This window comes from Rattus rattus, chromosome 2, assembly GCF_011064425.1.
Source record: "Rattus rattus isolate New Zealand chromosome 2, Rrattus_CSIRO_v1, whole genome shotgun sequence".
Classification (NCBI taxonomy): domain Eukaryota; kingdom Metazoa; phylum Chordata; class Mammalia; order Rodentia; family Muridae; genus Rattus; species Rattus rattus.
Genome location: NC_046155.1, coordinates 154,453,278 through 154,467,107, shown reverse-complemented (window position 1 = coordinate 154,467,107; position 13,830 = coordinate 154,453,278). Strand labels below are relative to the sequence as shown.

Here is a 13,830-nt window from a genome sequence, read left to right as displayed (position 1 = left end):
CAAGGCTTCCAGAAACAACAAAACAAAACAAAACAAAAACCCTGGATTAAAACAGGCTGGGGAGTGCACAGACTGGAGGGCCTGAGTTCAGACCCCTGTAAGGCCGGCATCAGAGACAGGACCATCCCATTCCAGGCTCTGTGAGAGATCTCCTGTCCTAAGTAATGTAAACAATAGTTGAAGACACCCAGCATTGGCCTCTGGCCTCTGCACAGACGCACACAAAATACAGATATTACCTAAAGTAACCAGAAAGAAAAAATCAGGGAAAATTTGGAGACCTGACATTAAGAAAATGCGAAGCAACTGGGGAGAGTTTCTAGTGTGCTGCTTTCAGCCTGGGATAAGGCCAAGCCTTGCTTACCAAATGCCAGCGGAGAGCCAAACCAGGCCTAACGGTACAAACCTCTCATCGGCCAGTGTACCAGGAAGGGAGGGCAGGAGAGGGGAGAAAGCTAGGGAGGTACCCCAACTATATATTCACCTGAACCCAGTTGAACCATATCTGCTGCTTGGGGGTTCAATCCAAGAAGCCCAGCAAGGAGTTGGGCATGATGGTACACACCTTTAATCCCAGCACTCAGAAGGCAGAGGAAGGTGAATCACTGTGAATTTAAGGCCAACTTGGTCTATAGATCCAGTTCCAGGACAGCCAAGACTACACAGAGAAACTCTATTGGGGGGGGGGGGTCCCAGAAAGCATGAAAGCCTTGACTGAAGTGCAGGAGAAAGGACAGGGTAAAGTCTGAGTTTCATCAAGTCGGTCAGCAGCTTGGAAAAAGGTAATGTGGGAGCTGGAAAGGTGGCCCTGCGGTAAGAGCTCCAGCTGTTCTAGAAGACCCAGGTTTCATTCCCAGCACCCACCTATCTGCAACCCCAGTTCCCAGGGATCCCACACCCAGTTCTGGCCCCCAAGGATGCTACACACATACAGTGCAGAGAGATAATATGTAGGCCGGACATGTGTACACATAAGTGATTCTTTTAACTTCAAACTAATTTTCTCCTGAAGAGTAAAACAGGGGGTTGGGGATTTAGCTCAGTGGTAGAGCGCTTGCCTAGCAAGCGCAAGGCCCTGGGTTTGGTCCCCAGCTCCGAAAAAAAAAGAAAAAAGAAAAAGTAAAACAGACTCTAGAGATACTACTGTCAGTCTAAGAGGGAGTGTGGCTCAATGGGACCTACCTGGAATCTCCCAGTAAGGAACTGGGGTGCTGTTAGAGCATAGAGATCAGAACCTGGGTCCTAACTCTGGTGTCCCCCAACCCAATGCTATAAGACCTATTACTTTGTTTGCTAACTTTAAAAGTTAACGACAAGAAGGAAACCCCTAGATCTCAGAAATCCCCATTTTGTGGGAAGAAAACAAAAAATTGTCTGACCTACACACAAATAAAATTTCAGGATGATTTCATAAACAAGCTGAACCCCACAGGGAAACAGCAACCCCTGATAAAGAGCCTGATTTCCCAGCCAGAAGTCCCAGCATTCGCCAGCAGAGGGCGCGCAAACCATTCGATGCCTTGCTAAGTAATTGTTTCCGCTCTGGAATATACAGCCTGGGCCAAATCGGATGAGATTTCCACCCGCACTTGGGAACTTCGAAGTCTCTTGTTCCAGGCTGTATGTCAAAGTCCTCGCGATGCCACCACTTTTTCTGCAAATGAACACTGTAGATGTTTTACAGTTTGGAATCTTTAAAGAAGGCACTGGCCTGGCATGGACCTCATTAAAAGAATCTGAGGTCCAACTGGGCATGGTGGCCCACATCCTTTAAACCCAGCACTCAGGAGGCAGGAGCAGATGGATGTCTGAGTTTGAGGCCAGCCTGGCATACAAAATGACTTCCAGGACAGCCAGGGCTGCACTTAGAAACCCTTTCTCAAAAAACAAAACAAAACAAGCTACATACATATACATATATATGTGGGTGGGTATGTATACATACATATGTATGTATGTATGTATGTATGTATGTATGTATGTATGTTTGGACTGGAGAGATGGCTGAGTGGTTAAGAACACTGATTGCTCTTCCAGAGGTCATGAGTTCGAATCCCAGCAACCACATGGTGACTCACAACCATCTGTAATGAGATCTGATGCCCTCTTCTGGTGTGTCTGAAGAGCTACAGTGTACTTTTATATTATAAAGAAATAAATCTAAAAAGAAAAAAAGGTCTTGGCCCAATCTCCCAACCGTTAACCGTGTGCTGGGGTCGTTTGGAAGGGAAGAAAGAATCTTTTATTTATTTATCTGTTTGGGAAGAGTCTTTTGTTTGTTTGTTCATTATATACATTGGTGTGTTGTCTGAATGTCTGGGGGGGTGTGATCCTCTGGAAATAAAGTTGCAAAGATGGTTTATTTATTTTTAGATTTGTTTATTTACTATGCATACAGTGTTCTGTCTACATGTACGCCTGCATCCCAGAAGGAGGGACCAGATCCCATTACAGATTGTTGTGAGCCACTATGTAGTTGCTGAGATTTGAACTCAGGACTTCTGGAAGAGCAGACAGTGCTCTTAACCACTGAGCCATCTCTCCAGCCCCAGCAGAAAGACTCTTGAGAAGTGGACTCCATAGCGGTGGCATGTAGACAAGTCTGTGGAGTTTTTCATGAACGATCGATGTAGGAGGGGTCAGCCCAGTATGGGCAGGGCCACCCAAGGAGGTGGTTCTGGGTGCTATAAGAAAGCAGACTGAGCAAGGCATGGGAAGGAAGCCAGCCACTGCCTCCACATCAGCTCCCGCCCCGACTTCCTGAAATGACGAGCAGCGATCTGAAATAAACCCCTTTTCCTCAAACTTCTTTTCCTCCCAGGGTTTGATCAATGTAGTAGAAACCCCAAGACATCTGCTGAGCTATGTAGCCAGCACCCCCACCCCAGGGCTTATTTATTTTATTTGTGTGAGTGTGTAAACATGTCTGAGTGCTGTCAGAGGACAGAAAACTGATTGCTCTGGGATGGAGTCACAAGCACTTGTGAACGGTCCTGCACGGGATCTCAACACTAGGATCCATCACTGCAGAACACACACACACAGGCACACACACACACACACACACACACACACACACACACACACACAGGCATGTGCACACACACATGCATGCACCCTTTTTGTTTGTTTGCTTTTCAAGACCTGGTTTCTCTGTGTGACAGTCCTTGCTGTCCTGGAACTGGCTTTGTGGTCCAGGCTGGCCTCAATTTCACAAATATCTGTTAGCCTCTGTCTCCCAAGTAAGTGCTAGGACTAAAGATGTGCACCACCGCCTGGCTTTTTTTACTTTATTTTGCATCCCTTCCTCTTTTAAAGTAAGATATAACTACATTCTTTCCCCTTTTCCTCGCTCCAACCTTTTTAAAAACAAAACAAAACAAAACAAACAGGCTAGACATGAACTCCCAGAACATCTCCTGTCCCAGTCACCATATACATCACCGTAGCTCAATGCAGTGACACACAGGCTCCCCCCTCCCTCATTCCTGGCTATTCCCTTTTCAGAGCCCACACAGCACAGGGTGTTTCACTGAGAACCGTGCTTGTTTCTCCAGCTGTGGTTTTGTGCTCCCCCCACCCCACCCCACCTCACCCCCCCTGCGGCACTTACAGGGCGCTATTTCCTGCCTGACTTTCCTGCGGCCCCCAGGCTGCCCGCTTCAGTCTCAGTCTCTGGGAACGCCCTCAGGCTTCCACTAACATCCACCTCCCACGTCCAGATGGCCTAGACCAGTTCTTCTCAAGCTTCCTAGTGCTGTGACCCGAAACACAGCTCCTCCTGTTGTGGCAGACCTCCACCAACCATAAAGTCATTTTCGTTGCTATTGCATAGCTGTGACCTTCTATAGTTATGAATCGTAATGGAAACATCTGATATGCAGGCTATCTGATAGCATGTGACCCCGGGAAAGGGACACCGACTCCTAAGGGGTCGAGACCCACAGATTGAGAACCCCTGGGCTATGCCTTATTGCAGCCCTCAGTTCCCAGCATGCTCCTCCATCTCCTCCCAGCATCCTCCACCCCTCCCACAGACAGACAGACAGACAGACAGACAGAGCAGGGGACCCCAGCAACAGCTTTTATTGCTCCTAGGCAGGACAGGTTAGCTTGTGCTGTTTTAGTTCAGATTGGGGTTCAGTCAGGATGTGGTCCCCTGGGTCTGTGCTGGGGGATGGGTGTCATTTATCTTTAAGTGCCTGAGTGTCCTGGGCAGGTTGGGGGTCCCAGGATTGGTGACAGGGGTCTCTGGAAGAGAAGGTGACTGAGGGCCCAAGAACCAGGAACACCAGAGCGGAGTCTGTGACCTGGAGGGAGGGGCTGGCTGCAGTGGCCCCCGCAGTTGCCCCCATGCGGTCATGGGGTCAGAAGTCTGAGCAGATCGGGGAATCAGAGCTCATCATGGTGCCTTGTCAGATCCTCACCGTAGTTGGTGGCCTGGCTACCCACAAACATGTTCCAGTTGCTTAGGATCTCAGCTTTGCTCAGTCGGCCATCCTGTGGGCAAAGGGGTCAGCAGGTGGCAGGGCCCACATGGGACCCTCCCCACTCAGGACGTCCCTAGGACCCCTCCTCCGCCTCGCTGCTCTCCTCTGGGTCTCATCCCCATCTGTTTCTCTGGATGTGTCTCTCGGTCTCTTTCAGTAGCCCGGACTCACCTTGTCTGTGTCGCTCTCATGCAGCAGGTGATTGGCCTCCACCAGGGGCTGGTCCTGGGACGGAGGCAACACCCAGTAACCGACTTCACTGCCGTCCAGCCGCCCATCCTTGTTCAGATCCCGGAAGTCTCGGAACTGCTGCCTCTCTGTCTGTACCCAGGCCGGTTCCTCCTCCCCAGGCTCCGCAGAGTACAAGTCCGCTAGAGGGGATCAGGGTGGGGGAAGATGAGGTCTGGGGCAGCCCCGAAAGCCTGGGAGACCTTCATCCTGCATCCTAAGAGCCATCTTCCTTGAGGCGTACCCCACACCCACACACCTCCCACTCTTTCCTCTCCAGCCCATCTGCACACACGCCCACACGCAAGCGCCAGCCCCCTTGGTCATCAGTCAGTCCTCCATCTTCTGTCAAATTTGTGCCGGGGATAAAACATGTTATTTTAAAAGATTTAGAGGGCTGGACAGATGGCTCAGTGGTTAAGAGCACTGACTGCGGTTGGGGATTTAGCTCAGTGGTAGAGCGCTTGCCTAGGAAGCGCAAGGCCCTGGGTTCGGTCCCCAGCTCCGAAAAAAAGAACCAAAAAAAAAAAAAAAAAAAAAAAGCGCACTGACTGCTCTTCCAGAGGTCCTGAGTTCAAATCCCAGCAACCACATGGTGGCCCACAACCATCTGTAATGGGATCTGATGCCCACTTCTGTGTGTCTGAAGACAGAACAGTGTACTCACTCACATACGTTAAATAAATAAATCTTTAAAAAAAAAGGGGGGGTTGGGGATTTAGCTCAGCGGTAGAGCGCTTGCCCTAGCGAAGGCGAGGCGCAAGGCCCCTGGGCTCGGTCCCCAGCTCGAAAAAAAAAAAAAAAAAAAAAAAAAAAAAAAAAAAAGGAATTGAAGGTGTTCTCCACTTCATAGCAAGTTCAAGAGGCCAGTTTGAGATACAGGAGACCAAGCTCAAAAAATGAAAAAAAAATTTTTTTTTCCTAAAAGCCAGCAAAACTGTCAGATTTTATCCTCATCCCTGAGTTAAACAGCCAAGGCCTGGCAAAGGGCTGGCTGTCCAGGTTAAAACACTTGAAATAGCCCCGGACAGGACAACGGGAGACACTGCTATGGAAACAAGACAAATCTGGAGCCTGGTACAGCCAACAAAGCCAAGATGTTGAGCCGAGGCCATTGTAGAGCCCCAGGCTGTCCCCGAAGGGCGTCTCTCTCTGGTGCTTTCTGCAGGTTCCCCATGAATGCTCCCTGGGCTAGACATGCAGTAGACTCTGCACACAGTGGGGGCTTGATTCATGCAGCATGAGGCATGAGGACCTCAGCTCCCCTTGGTGCCAGGAGATGGCAGGCCTCAGGTGAGAGCCGGCCTTGCTCACCGATGTACTCTTCCACCTGCACGTAGCCATCTTTGTTCTTGTCAAGGTCCTCCAGGGTCTCCTGGGGAGAGGCATTGGGGTGAAGAGTCAGTGTACATACAACTGAGCAATGTCGGGGAGGGGGGTCTGTGGATGTGACCAGATGTGCTTGTGTCCAGTGGGAGGCAGCCAGGAACCCCCATGTCCAACCCTGCCCAGCTTTGTCTGTTTGGCTCTATGAGATAGGCTCTCACTGTGCAGCCCTGGCTGGTGTATAACTCACTCTGTAGACAAGGCTGGCTTTGAACTGAGTCCAGCCTGCTTCAGCCTCCCAATCGTTGTGTTCTGCTACAACCAGCTCATGGATAATGTATATTTAAAGGTTTTTTCTTTTTAATTTTATGTGGGGCTGGAGAGATGGCTCAGTAGTTAAGAGCACCGACTGCTCTTCCAGAGGTCCTGAATTCAAATCCCAGCAACCACATGGTGGCTCACAACCATCTGTAATGAGATCTGATGACCTCTTCTGGTGTGTCTGAAGACAGTTACAGTGTACTCAAATATAATAAATATTTAAAAAAAAAAAACTTATGTGTGGATGTTTTGCCTGCATGCCTGTGTACCACGTGCACACAGTCCCTCCAACATCAACAAGGCCATCAAACCCTGTAGAACTGGAGTTATACCAGGGCTGAGAAAAGAACCCAGGCTTCTGTTGGAACAGCTAGTACTCTTAACTGTTAGGCCATCCCTCCGGCACATGGACTATTTTTGGCACATGCACCCACATCTCTACTCTTCATGCTATCTTGTCCTAATTTAATAAATGGTTTCTGGCTGGGCGGTGGTGGAACATGTCTTTAATTCCAGCACCAGCAAAGCAAATCTCTTTGAGGCCAGCCTTGTCTACATAGTGAGTTCCAGGAAAGACAGGGCTACACAGAGAAAGCCTGCCTCCAGAGCTCAGATAGATAGAGAGGTAGATAGATAGATAGATAGATAGATAGATAGATAGATAGATAGATAGATAGATAGATAGATAGATGGATGGATGGATGGATGGATGGATGGATGGATGGATGGATGGATGGGTAGATAGATAGATAGATAGATAGATAGATAGATAGATAGATAGATAGATAGATAGATAGATGGATGGATAGAATCCAATTCTTCAAGTTCAAGAGCTCAATAGTCACTGAAGATTAGCAGTGGACCCTAAGAGACAAAACAAATTTACAAGATCCCTGTAGTTGCCACACAAGCTTGAAGACCTGAATTGCATTACTCAAAACCTGCATAAGAGGGGCCTGGTGACCCACACTTATCACCCCAGAGCTGGGAGGCAGAGACAGAGAGATGCCAGGGGACAGCTGGTCAGCTAGCCTAGTTTAATCGGCAAGCCCCAAGTCCTGGTCAATATCCAGTCTCAAGAAGCAAATAGCAACAAAGTGTGGAGCCCTGGCTCTGAGGTGAAGAGCACATGCTGTCTCAGAGGACCTGAGTTCAGTTCCCCGGACCAGTGCAGCTCCAGGTCCAGGTGGTCCAGCACCTTTCATGGCCGCTGCAGCACCTGTACACCCCACCGCCTTCCGGGTAAGTACGTTCCATATCTAGTATCTGAGATTTGATTAAATCACAGCATGCTGGGCTGGAGAGATGGCTCAGAGGATAAGAGCACTGACTGCTCTTCCAGAGGTCCTGAGTTCAAATCCCGGCAACCACATGGTGGCTCACAGCCATCTGTAATGAGATCTGATGCCCTCTTCTGGTGTGTCTGAGGACAGCTACAGTGTACTCACATACATAAAATAAATAAATCTTTTTTTTTTTTTTTTGGTTCTTTTTTTCGGAGCTGGGGACCGAACCCAGGGCCTTGTGCTTCCTAGGCAAGCGCTCTACCACTGAGCTAAATCCCCAACTCCTAAATAAATCTTTAAAAAAAAAAAATCTAAGCATATGTGCATTTCAAATAAACTGTGTTTTCCTGGGCTCTGGCCACAATTGGTGTTCACCTGAGGCATCTTTTTAAGATGTTGTGTCTGGGAACAGGCTGGGGACCAGACATTAACGGGAGCACAGGAAAGACTGACAAAGAGGTACCAGGTACTTGATGGGGAGTAGACACGGGATAAAATGCTGTCCCACATCTACACTGGTGGCCTGGAATCCTTGTGAAAGCTGCTGGGACCCAGGACAGGTTTGGGAATCATGCTCTCCACAATGGAACTCACTGCCACCACGATGTCCCGCATGTGAGGGAACTCCTCAGGATGCAGAAAGGCCGTCAGCTCTTCCCGAGTAGCCATGGAGTCCCCATCTTGGTCGGCTACCCGGAATCGCCGCTCATCCCGAGCCAGCATCTTCTTGTAAGTCTCGGCATCCTCCACATCATGAAATTCCTCCCCTGGGGAAGGACAGATGTGGATGAGATGCGTGGTCACAGAGGCGAGGCCTGGGGCCTTAGGGAACAGAAGGACCCAGCTAGCAGAAGGCCTGCCACAGTGTGAAAGAAGTAACACATGTCAGTCACACGGTGGGTATGTGGGCAGGTCTGTCATTCTCATCCTTAAAAGACTGCAGCAAGAGAATTGCAAGTTCAAGGTCAGCCAGGGTAACTAAGCAAGACTATCAGATAGCCCAGCAACGAGCCCCTGCCTAGAATCTCCCAGTGAGGGGCTGCTCTGTGGCTCAACCATTCCTGGCAAGTGTGAGGCCCCAGGTTCAATCCCTAGAGGTGTAAAATAATAATTTTCACGTGTAATATACTCAGCTTCTTGTATCTGGCTGTAACAGTCAGTGACGTCACAGACTAACTCCTCAGCCCCAAGAACGTCCTCAATGCTGTTCATCTACAATCTCTCTCTATTTTTTTTTTTTTTTTCTTTTTTTTTGAGCTGGGGATCTATTGAGCTAAATTTTTTTTTAAAGATGGGGCTTCACTATGTAGTCCAGGCTGACCTGCAACTCACTGGGTAGCCTGTTAGTTCACAGAGACCTGCCTGCCTGCCTCTCCCTCCCAGTGCTGGGATTAAAGGGGAGCTGCACCATTCCCACTCCCCAGACCCCTCTGTGTCCCGTTTCCTACGATGCTCTATTTAATCCTCACACAAAGCCAGATTCTTGCCTTTTCCATTTGTCCTCTTTTCTGAAGGTGAAATGACTGGGCTCTGAGTGGACACTGGCCTGGTTAGCCCTGAAGTTCTTTCCTGATACAGCAAGTGACTGGCTCTAACTCCATGACAGAGGCAGGGAAGGGCTTCTCGCCAAAGGAGGTGCAGCGTAGGCGAAGTGTAAAGTATTGAGGAGATCGTGGACTCCACCAAAGAAACTGGGGCAGAAACCCTATGAACACAACATTGCTGGTGGGAGAGGCTAAGGAGGTAGCTTGTCTGTCTCCTAGGGTCCCTGGAGCATGGAGAGAGTCACCTGTGCCATACCTATCCTTGAGCTCGGGGCAATCCTCCTGCCTCCTCTACCCCACAAATGCTGAGACTGTAGGCAAGACTGAAGAAGACAGCTAGCCAGGGGTGCTGGCTAATTTTATGTCAACTTGACACATGCAGGTCAGAGTCATCCGAAGAGGAGGAACCCCAATTGAGAAAAACAGCTTCGGGGTTGGGGATTTGGCTCAGTGGTGAGGCCTAGGAAGCACAAGGTCCTGGGTTGGTCCCCAGCCCGGAAAAAAGAAAAGAAAAAAAAAAAAAAAAAAAAAAAAAAAAAAAAGCGCCATAACACTGGGCTGTAGAGCAGTGGTCAACCTTCCTAACGCTCTGACCCTCTAATACAGCTCCTCAGGTTCTGGCGGCCCCCATAGAATTGCTTTGTTGCTACTTCCTAACTGTAATTTTGCTACTGTTATGAGTCGTGATGTAACTATCTGATACACAGGATAGCTGATATGTGAACCCCAACGGGGTCGGGACCCACAGGTTGAGAACCAGTGCTGTAGCTAATTCTTCAGAGACAGACACAGATGTGGAAGCAGAGGCCAAAGAAACCTTCTCCTCCCCAACTTGCTTTTGGTCCAGTGTTTCATCATAGCAATAGTGACCCTAGCTAAGACACCGACACCGCGTAGGGATACCATCTCGAAAAGAAACAGAGATCAGGGGTCTGGTTAACAAGACGGTTAAGCGTTAAGTAGTTCCTGCCAGGGATGTGAAGTCTCCAGTCAACTTGTCACATAGGTTGGAGTTCAGAAGGAAGAGCAAATGACATTTGAGGGAGGGGAGGGGTTGGGGATTTAGCTCATGGTAGAGTGACAAGGCCCTGGGTTCGATCCCCAAAAAAAAAAAAAAAAAAAAAAAAAAAAAAAAAAAAAATACGTTGAAGTGGAGGGGAGGTATCAGTGACAAGATCCTAAAAGCGAGGTCATAGGGCAAAGGCGAGGTGGGCATACCATACCGGGCTCATAATGGCCATAGGTGGCATTGCGCAACTCCTCCCAACCCACGCGCCCGTCGCGGTCCGTGTCGTAGGTGTGCCAGGCTGCGCTCACCGAGTCACGGATGTGCCGCTGCTGTGTGTGCGCAATCCACGAGCGGAGCTCAGCTAAGGACACCCAGCCGTCGCTGTCCCCAGCAAGGTCCATGCGATCTACGATCCGCCTGCAAGGAGAATGAATGTCAGTCTCTGGTCCTGCCCAATGAGGCCCTGCCCCTAGAGTAGAGATGCAGTCAATCTCAATCCTGACTCCGCCCACCAAGGCCCCTCCCTGTCATGTAGAGTCACCCTTGCCCCTACATAAGACAAAAATGGGAACTTAAGTGATGGCTCAGCAATTACGGGCCCTGGCTGCTCTTGGAGGGACCTGAGCTTGTTTCCCATGAGCCCCACAAAACAGATCACAAATATCTGTAACTCCGGTAGCAGGGGATCCATTACCCTCTCGTGGTTTCTGTGGGCACAGATAGGTTAATAGTTAACATACAAACATGAAAGATACCCACACTCATATAAATAAATCTTTTTAATTAAAAAAATAAAAAAAAGCAGGCCTTTCATCCCAGCACTCGGGAGGTAGAGGCAGGCAGATCTCTGTGAGTTCAAGGCCAACCTAGTCTCCAAGACACAGCAAGGACTATTTAGGCAAACTCAAAAAAAAAAAAAAAAAAGATTGTCGTGAAAGAAAAGAAAAGAAAGAAAGAAAAGAAAAGAAAAAATTAAAAGAAAAATAAGAAGGCTGGAGAAACAGCTCTGTGGTTAGGAGCGCGAGGTGCTCCTTTAGATAGGTTCAATTCCAGCATTCCACATGGAAGCTCACAACTGTCTGTAACTCCAATTCCAGGAGATTCATTGGCATCCGTGTGGTACATATACATGTGCATGCAGGCAAAGTATCCATATACTTAAAATAAAACAATTATTTAGAAATAAAGATAGATAAATAAGGAAAAAAATGCTACCCAAGATGTGCAAGCAAACTGGGGGTGGGACCCCAAATAAACCAAGGAGAGGAACTGTCTGTTTTTGTTTGGTACTATTTAGCGGATTATTGGGGGTTGTTTGTTTGTTTGTTTGTTTGAGGGTGGGGTCTCATTATGTATTCCTGGCTAACCCGAAACTCACTCGGTAGACCAGACTGGTCTGGAACTCACAGAGATCTGCCTGCCTCTGCCTTCCAAGTCCTGGGATTAAAATTGTGAGTACAGGACCAGGAAGAGCATCACCGTTGATAGGATTCACCCACACTACGTCTTTGCCCATCCTGACTCCGCCTTTTGCCCCTAGCCACACCCCTCAGAAATGCTGCTGTATAGGCTTGGAACGGCAGTAAAGATGCTAGGTGAACTGAGAGGCACCTGTTAATCTCAGTACCAGGCCCTTCTAAAAGCCTGCCATCTTCACCTAGCCTGTCCCCTACCGGAGTCCTAGAGACTTGTATTAGCACGTGGCACAAACCAAGGTCCCACCCTCTACTCTAGCCCGGTCCCCTAAGCGTTACATAGACCCTCGCTGGACTGAGCTGAAGTGTGAACAGTGAGCCCGGCCTCTAACTGCACCCCAATAGGAGAATGCTACTGTCTCTTGAAACTCCACCTCTCCCTATCTCAGGGCCCGCCCCTCTTTCAAGCCCAGTCTGCCAGTGGACTCAAGCTCTGCCCACTTCCCTAAGTGGGCAGATCAATTTTGGACTCCTCCCTCTCCAGCTCCACCCTGCTACCATTTGCCCAGTTTAAAATTAGAAATTGTCACCACATTAAAGATGCACTCCTTTAATCCCAGCACTCGGGAGGCAGAGGCAGGCAGACTTCTGAATTCTGGACCAGTCCAGTCAACAGCGTGAATTCTAGACCAGCTAGTACCACAAATAAAATTCTATCTCAAAGTACTAATAATAACGAAAATAATTAAGCATATATACGTGAGCGGCCTTCTTGTCCCAGGCCCATGCTGACAGTGTCTGTCACCTAGAAACAGGGCAATCCTGCCCAGCTGGCGTCATTCATCCCAGTTCAACCTGGCCTCTGAGCTTGGCATCTTCCTCAAATCCCATGTCTTCAGTCTCTACCGAGAGTCGGTGACACGTTTAGAAGAGAGAACAGGGATGCCCAGACAGGCATAGGGTGGATTGAAGTAGAGAGAGAACCCAGGTGTTGGTGACACTGGTCCCCTACAGCCTCGGGTTTAACTCTACCTTTTCCCAGGAGGTAGTACCACAGTTCTGTCCGGTTTCCTGCCTCTAAGTCTTCTCAGTAAGCTCATTTCTCCCCACCTCCCACTTCTCCACGGCTCCCCGCATCCTCCTACCCAAGTCGGGCCTGGCTTTCTTCTGGGGTGAGTTGGTCAAATTCCTTGGCCACGTCTCGTCCCAGGAACGCCTCATGGTCGTACTGGAAATTCCCGTGGGCGTCATCGTGGGGGGCCTCACTCAGGGGGGTTCCATGATGCACCCTATCCTGGCCATGAGGTCCTGCATCAGGAGATGGCTTCCCCAGGGCCCAGTGCCTCAGCAGTAAGAGAAGCAACATAAGCGTCCATCGCCACATCATCGGTTCCTGGGGAGAAGCGAGGAACATGGGTCAGGGGTAAGATTTGGGGGGAAAAATCTGAACCAGAGATAATGCGAGAGAACTTTGAAGGGGCGTGGGGGAGGCTGCCTGAGGCAGTGCAGATATCCGCGCAGGCTGCAAACAGTTTGGGGCTCAAGAAAAGTCGGCAAAAAGAATCGAGAATTTGAAGGTAAAACCATCTCTGGGGGTGAAATCCGAGCCTCAGAGGACTCTCAGAGCAGAAAGGGGGTATTTCAGTTAGAGACGTGGCATACATCCCACACAAAGTTGAGGGCATGGTGGTGGCCAAAAGCATGATGCAGGCTCCTCTGTGTGGCTGGGGAGTCTGGACCGTGAGCCTCACGCTGAAGCCCCCTCCATAGCTAGATCTCCACCTTTTCACCCACCCCACCCTCGCCCCACCACATCTCTGTTACCTGGCCTGGGTTCGCTCCCCACGCTGAGCTCTGCTTTCACGCAAAGATGCCCAACTTGGCCTGCTTCCAGTTAAGCTCCGCCACAGGCAGTCCAGAGGCTACCGCCCTCTGACCAATGACTGCGCAGAAGAGCCTCAGGGGCGGAGCCAATGAGCGAGGAGGAGGAGAAGAAGAGTGCCCGGGACCCCCTTGCCACGTCCACAAGCCTGAGCTCCAGCGGAGAAGGCGGGGTGAGCGATAAGGCCGATGTTGAACTACAACTCCCAGCAGACATACGGGCTGACTGCACGACCACTCCAGAGTCTCTGGCCCCAGAGAATTAAGAGAATGTGGGGTTTTGTTTTTGTTTTTTTTTTTTTCTGTTGTTTTGTTTTGTTTTGTTTTTTC

At 49.4% G+C, this 13,830-nt stretch overlaps 1 protein-coding gene across 1 annotated transcript; it reads right to left on the bottom strand.

Moving 5' to 3' along the window:
• Nucleotides 1-4,067: 4,067 nt before the first annotated feature.
• On the bottom strand, nucleotides 4,068-13,657 carry Rcn3 (reticulocalbin 3). The gene is made up of 7 exons (XM_032893677.1): nucleotides 13,444-13,657; nucleotides 12,765-13,012; nucleotides 10,419-10,621; nucleotides 8,246-8,418; nucleotides 6,033-6,093; nucleotides 4,662-4,861; nucleotides 4,068-4,500 (listed from the first exon to the last, which is right to left on the bottom strand). Exons 2-7 carry the CDS (start codon nucleotides 13,004-13,006, stop codon nucleotides 4,393-4,395), a joined length of 987 nt encoding a protein of 328 aa, XP_032749568.1. The 5' UTR covers nucleotides 13,007-13,012; nucleotides 13,444-13,657; the 3' UTR covers nucleotides 4,068-4,392.
• Nucleotides 13,658-13,830: the final 173 nt, after the last annotated feature.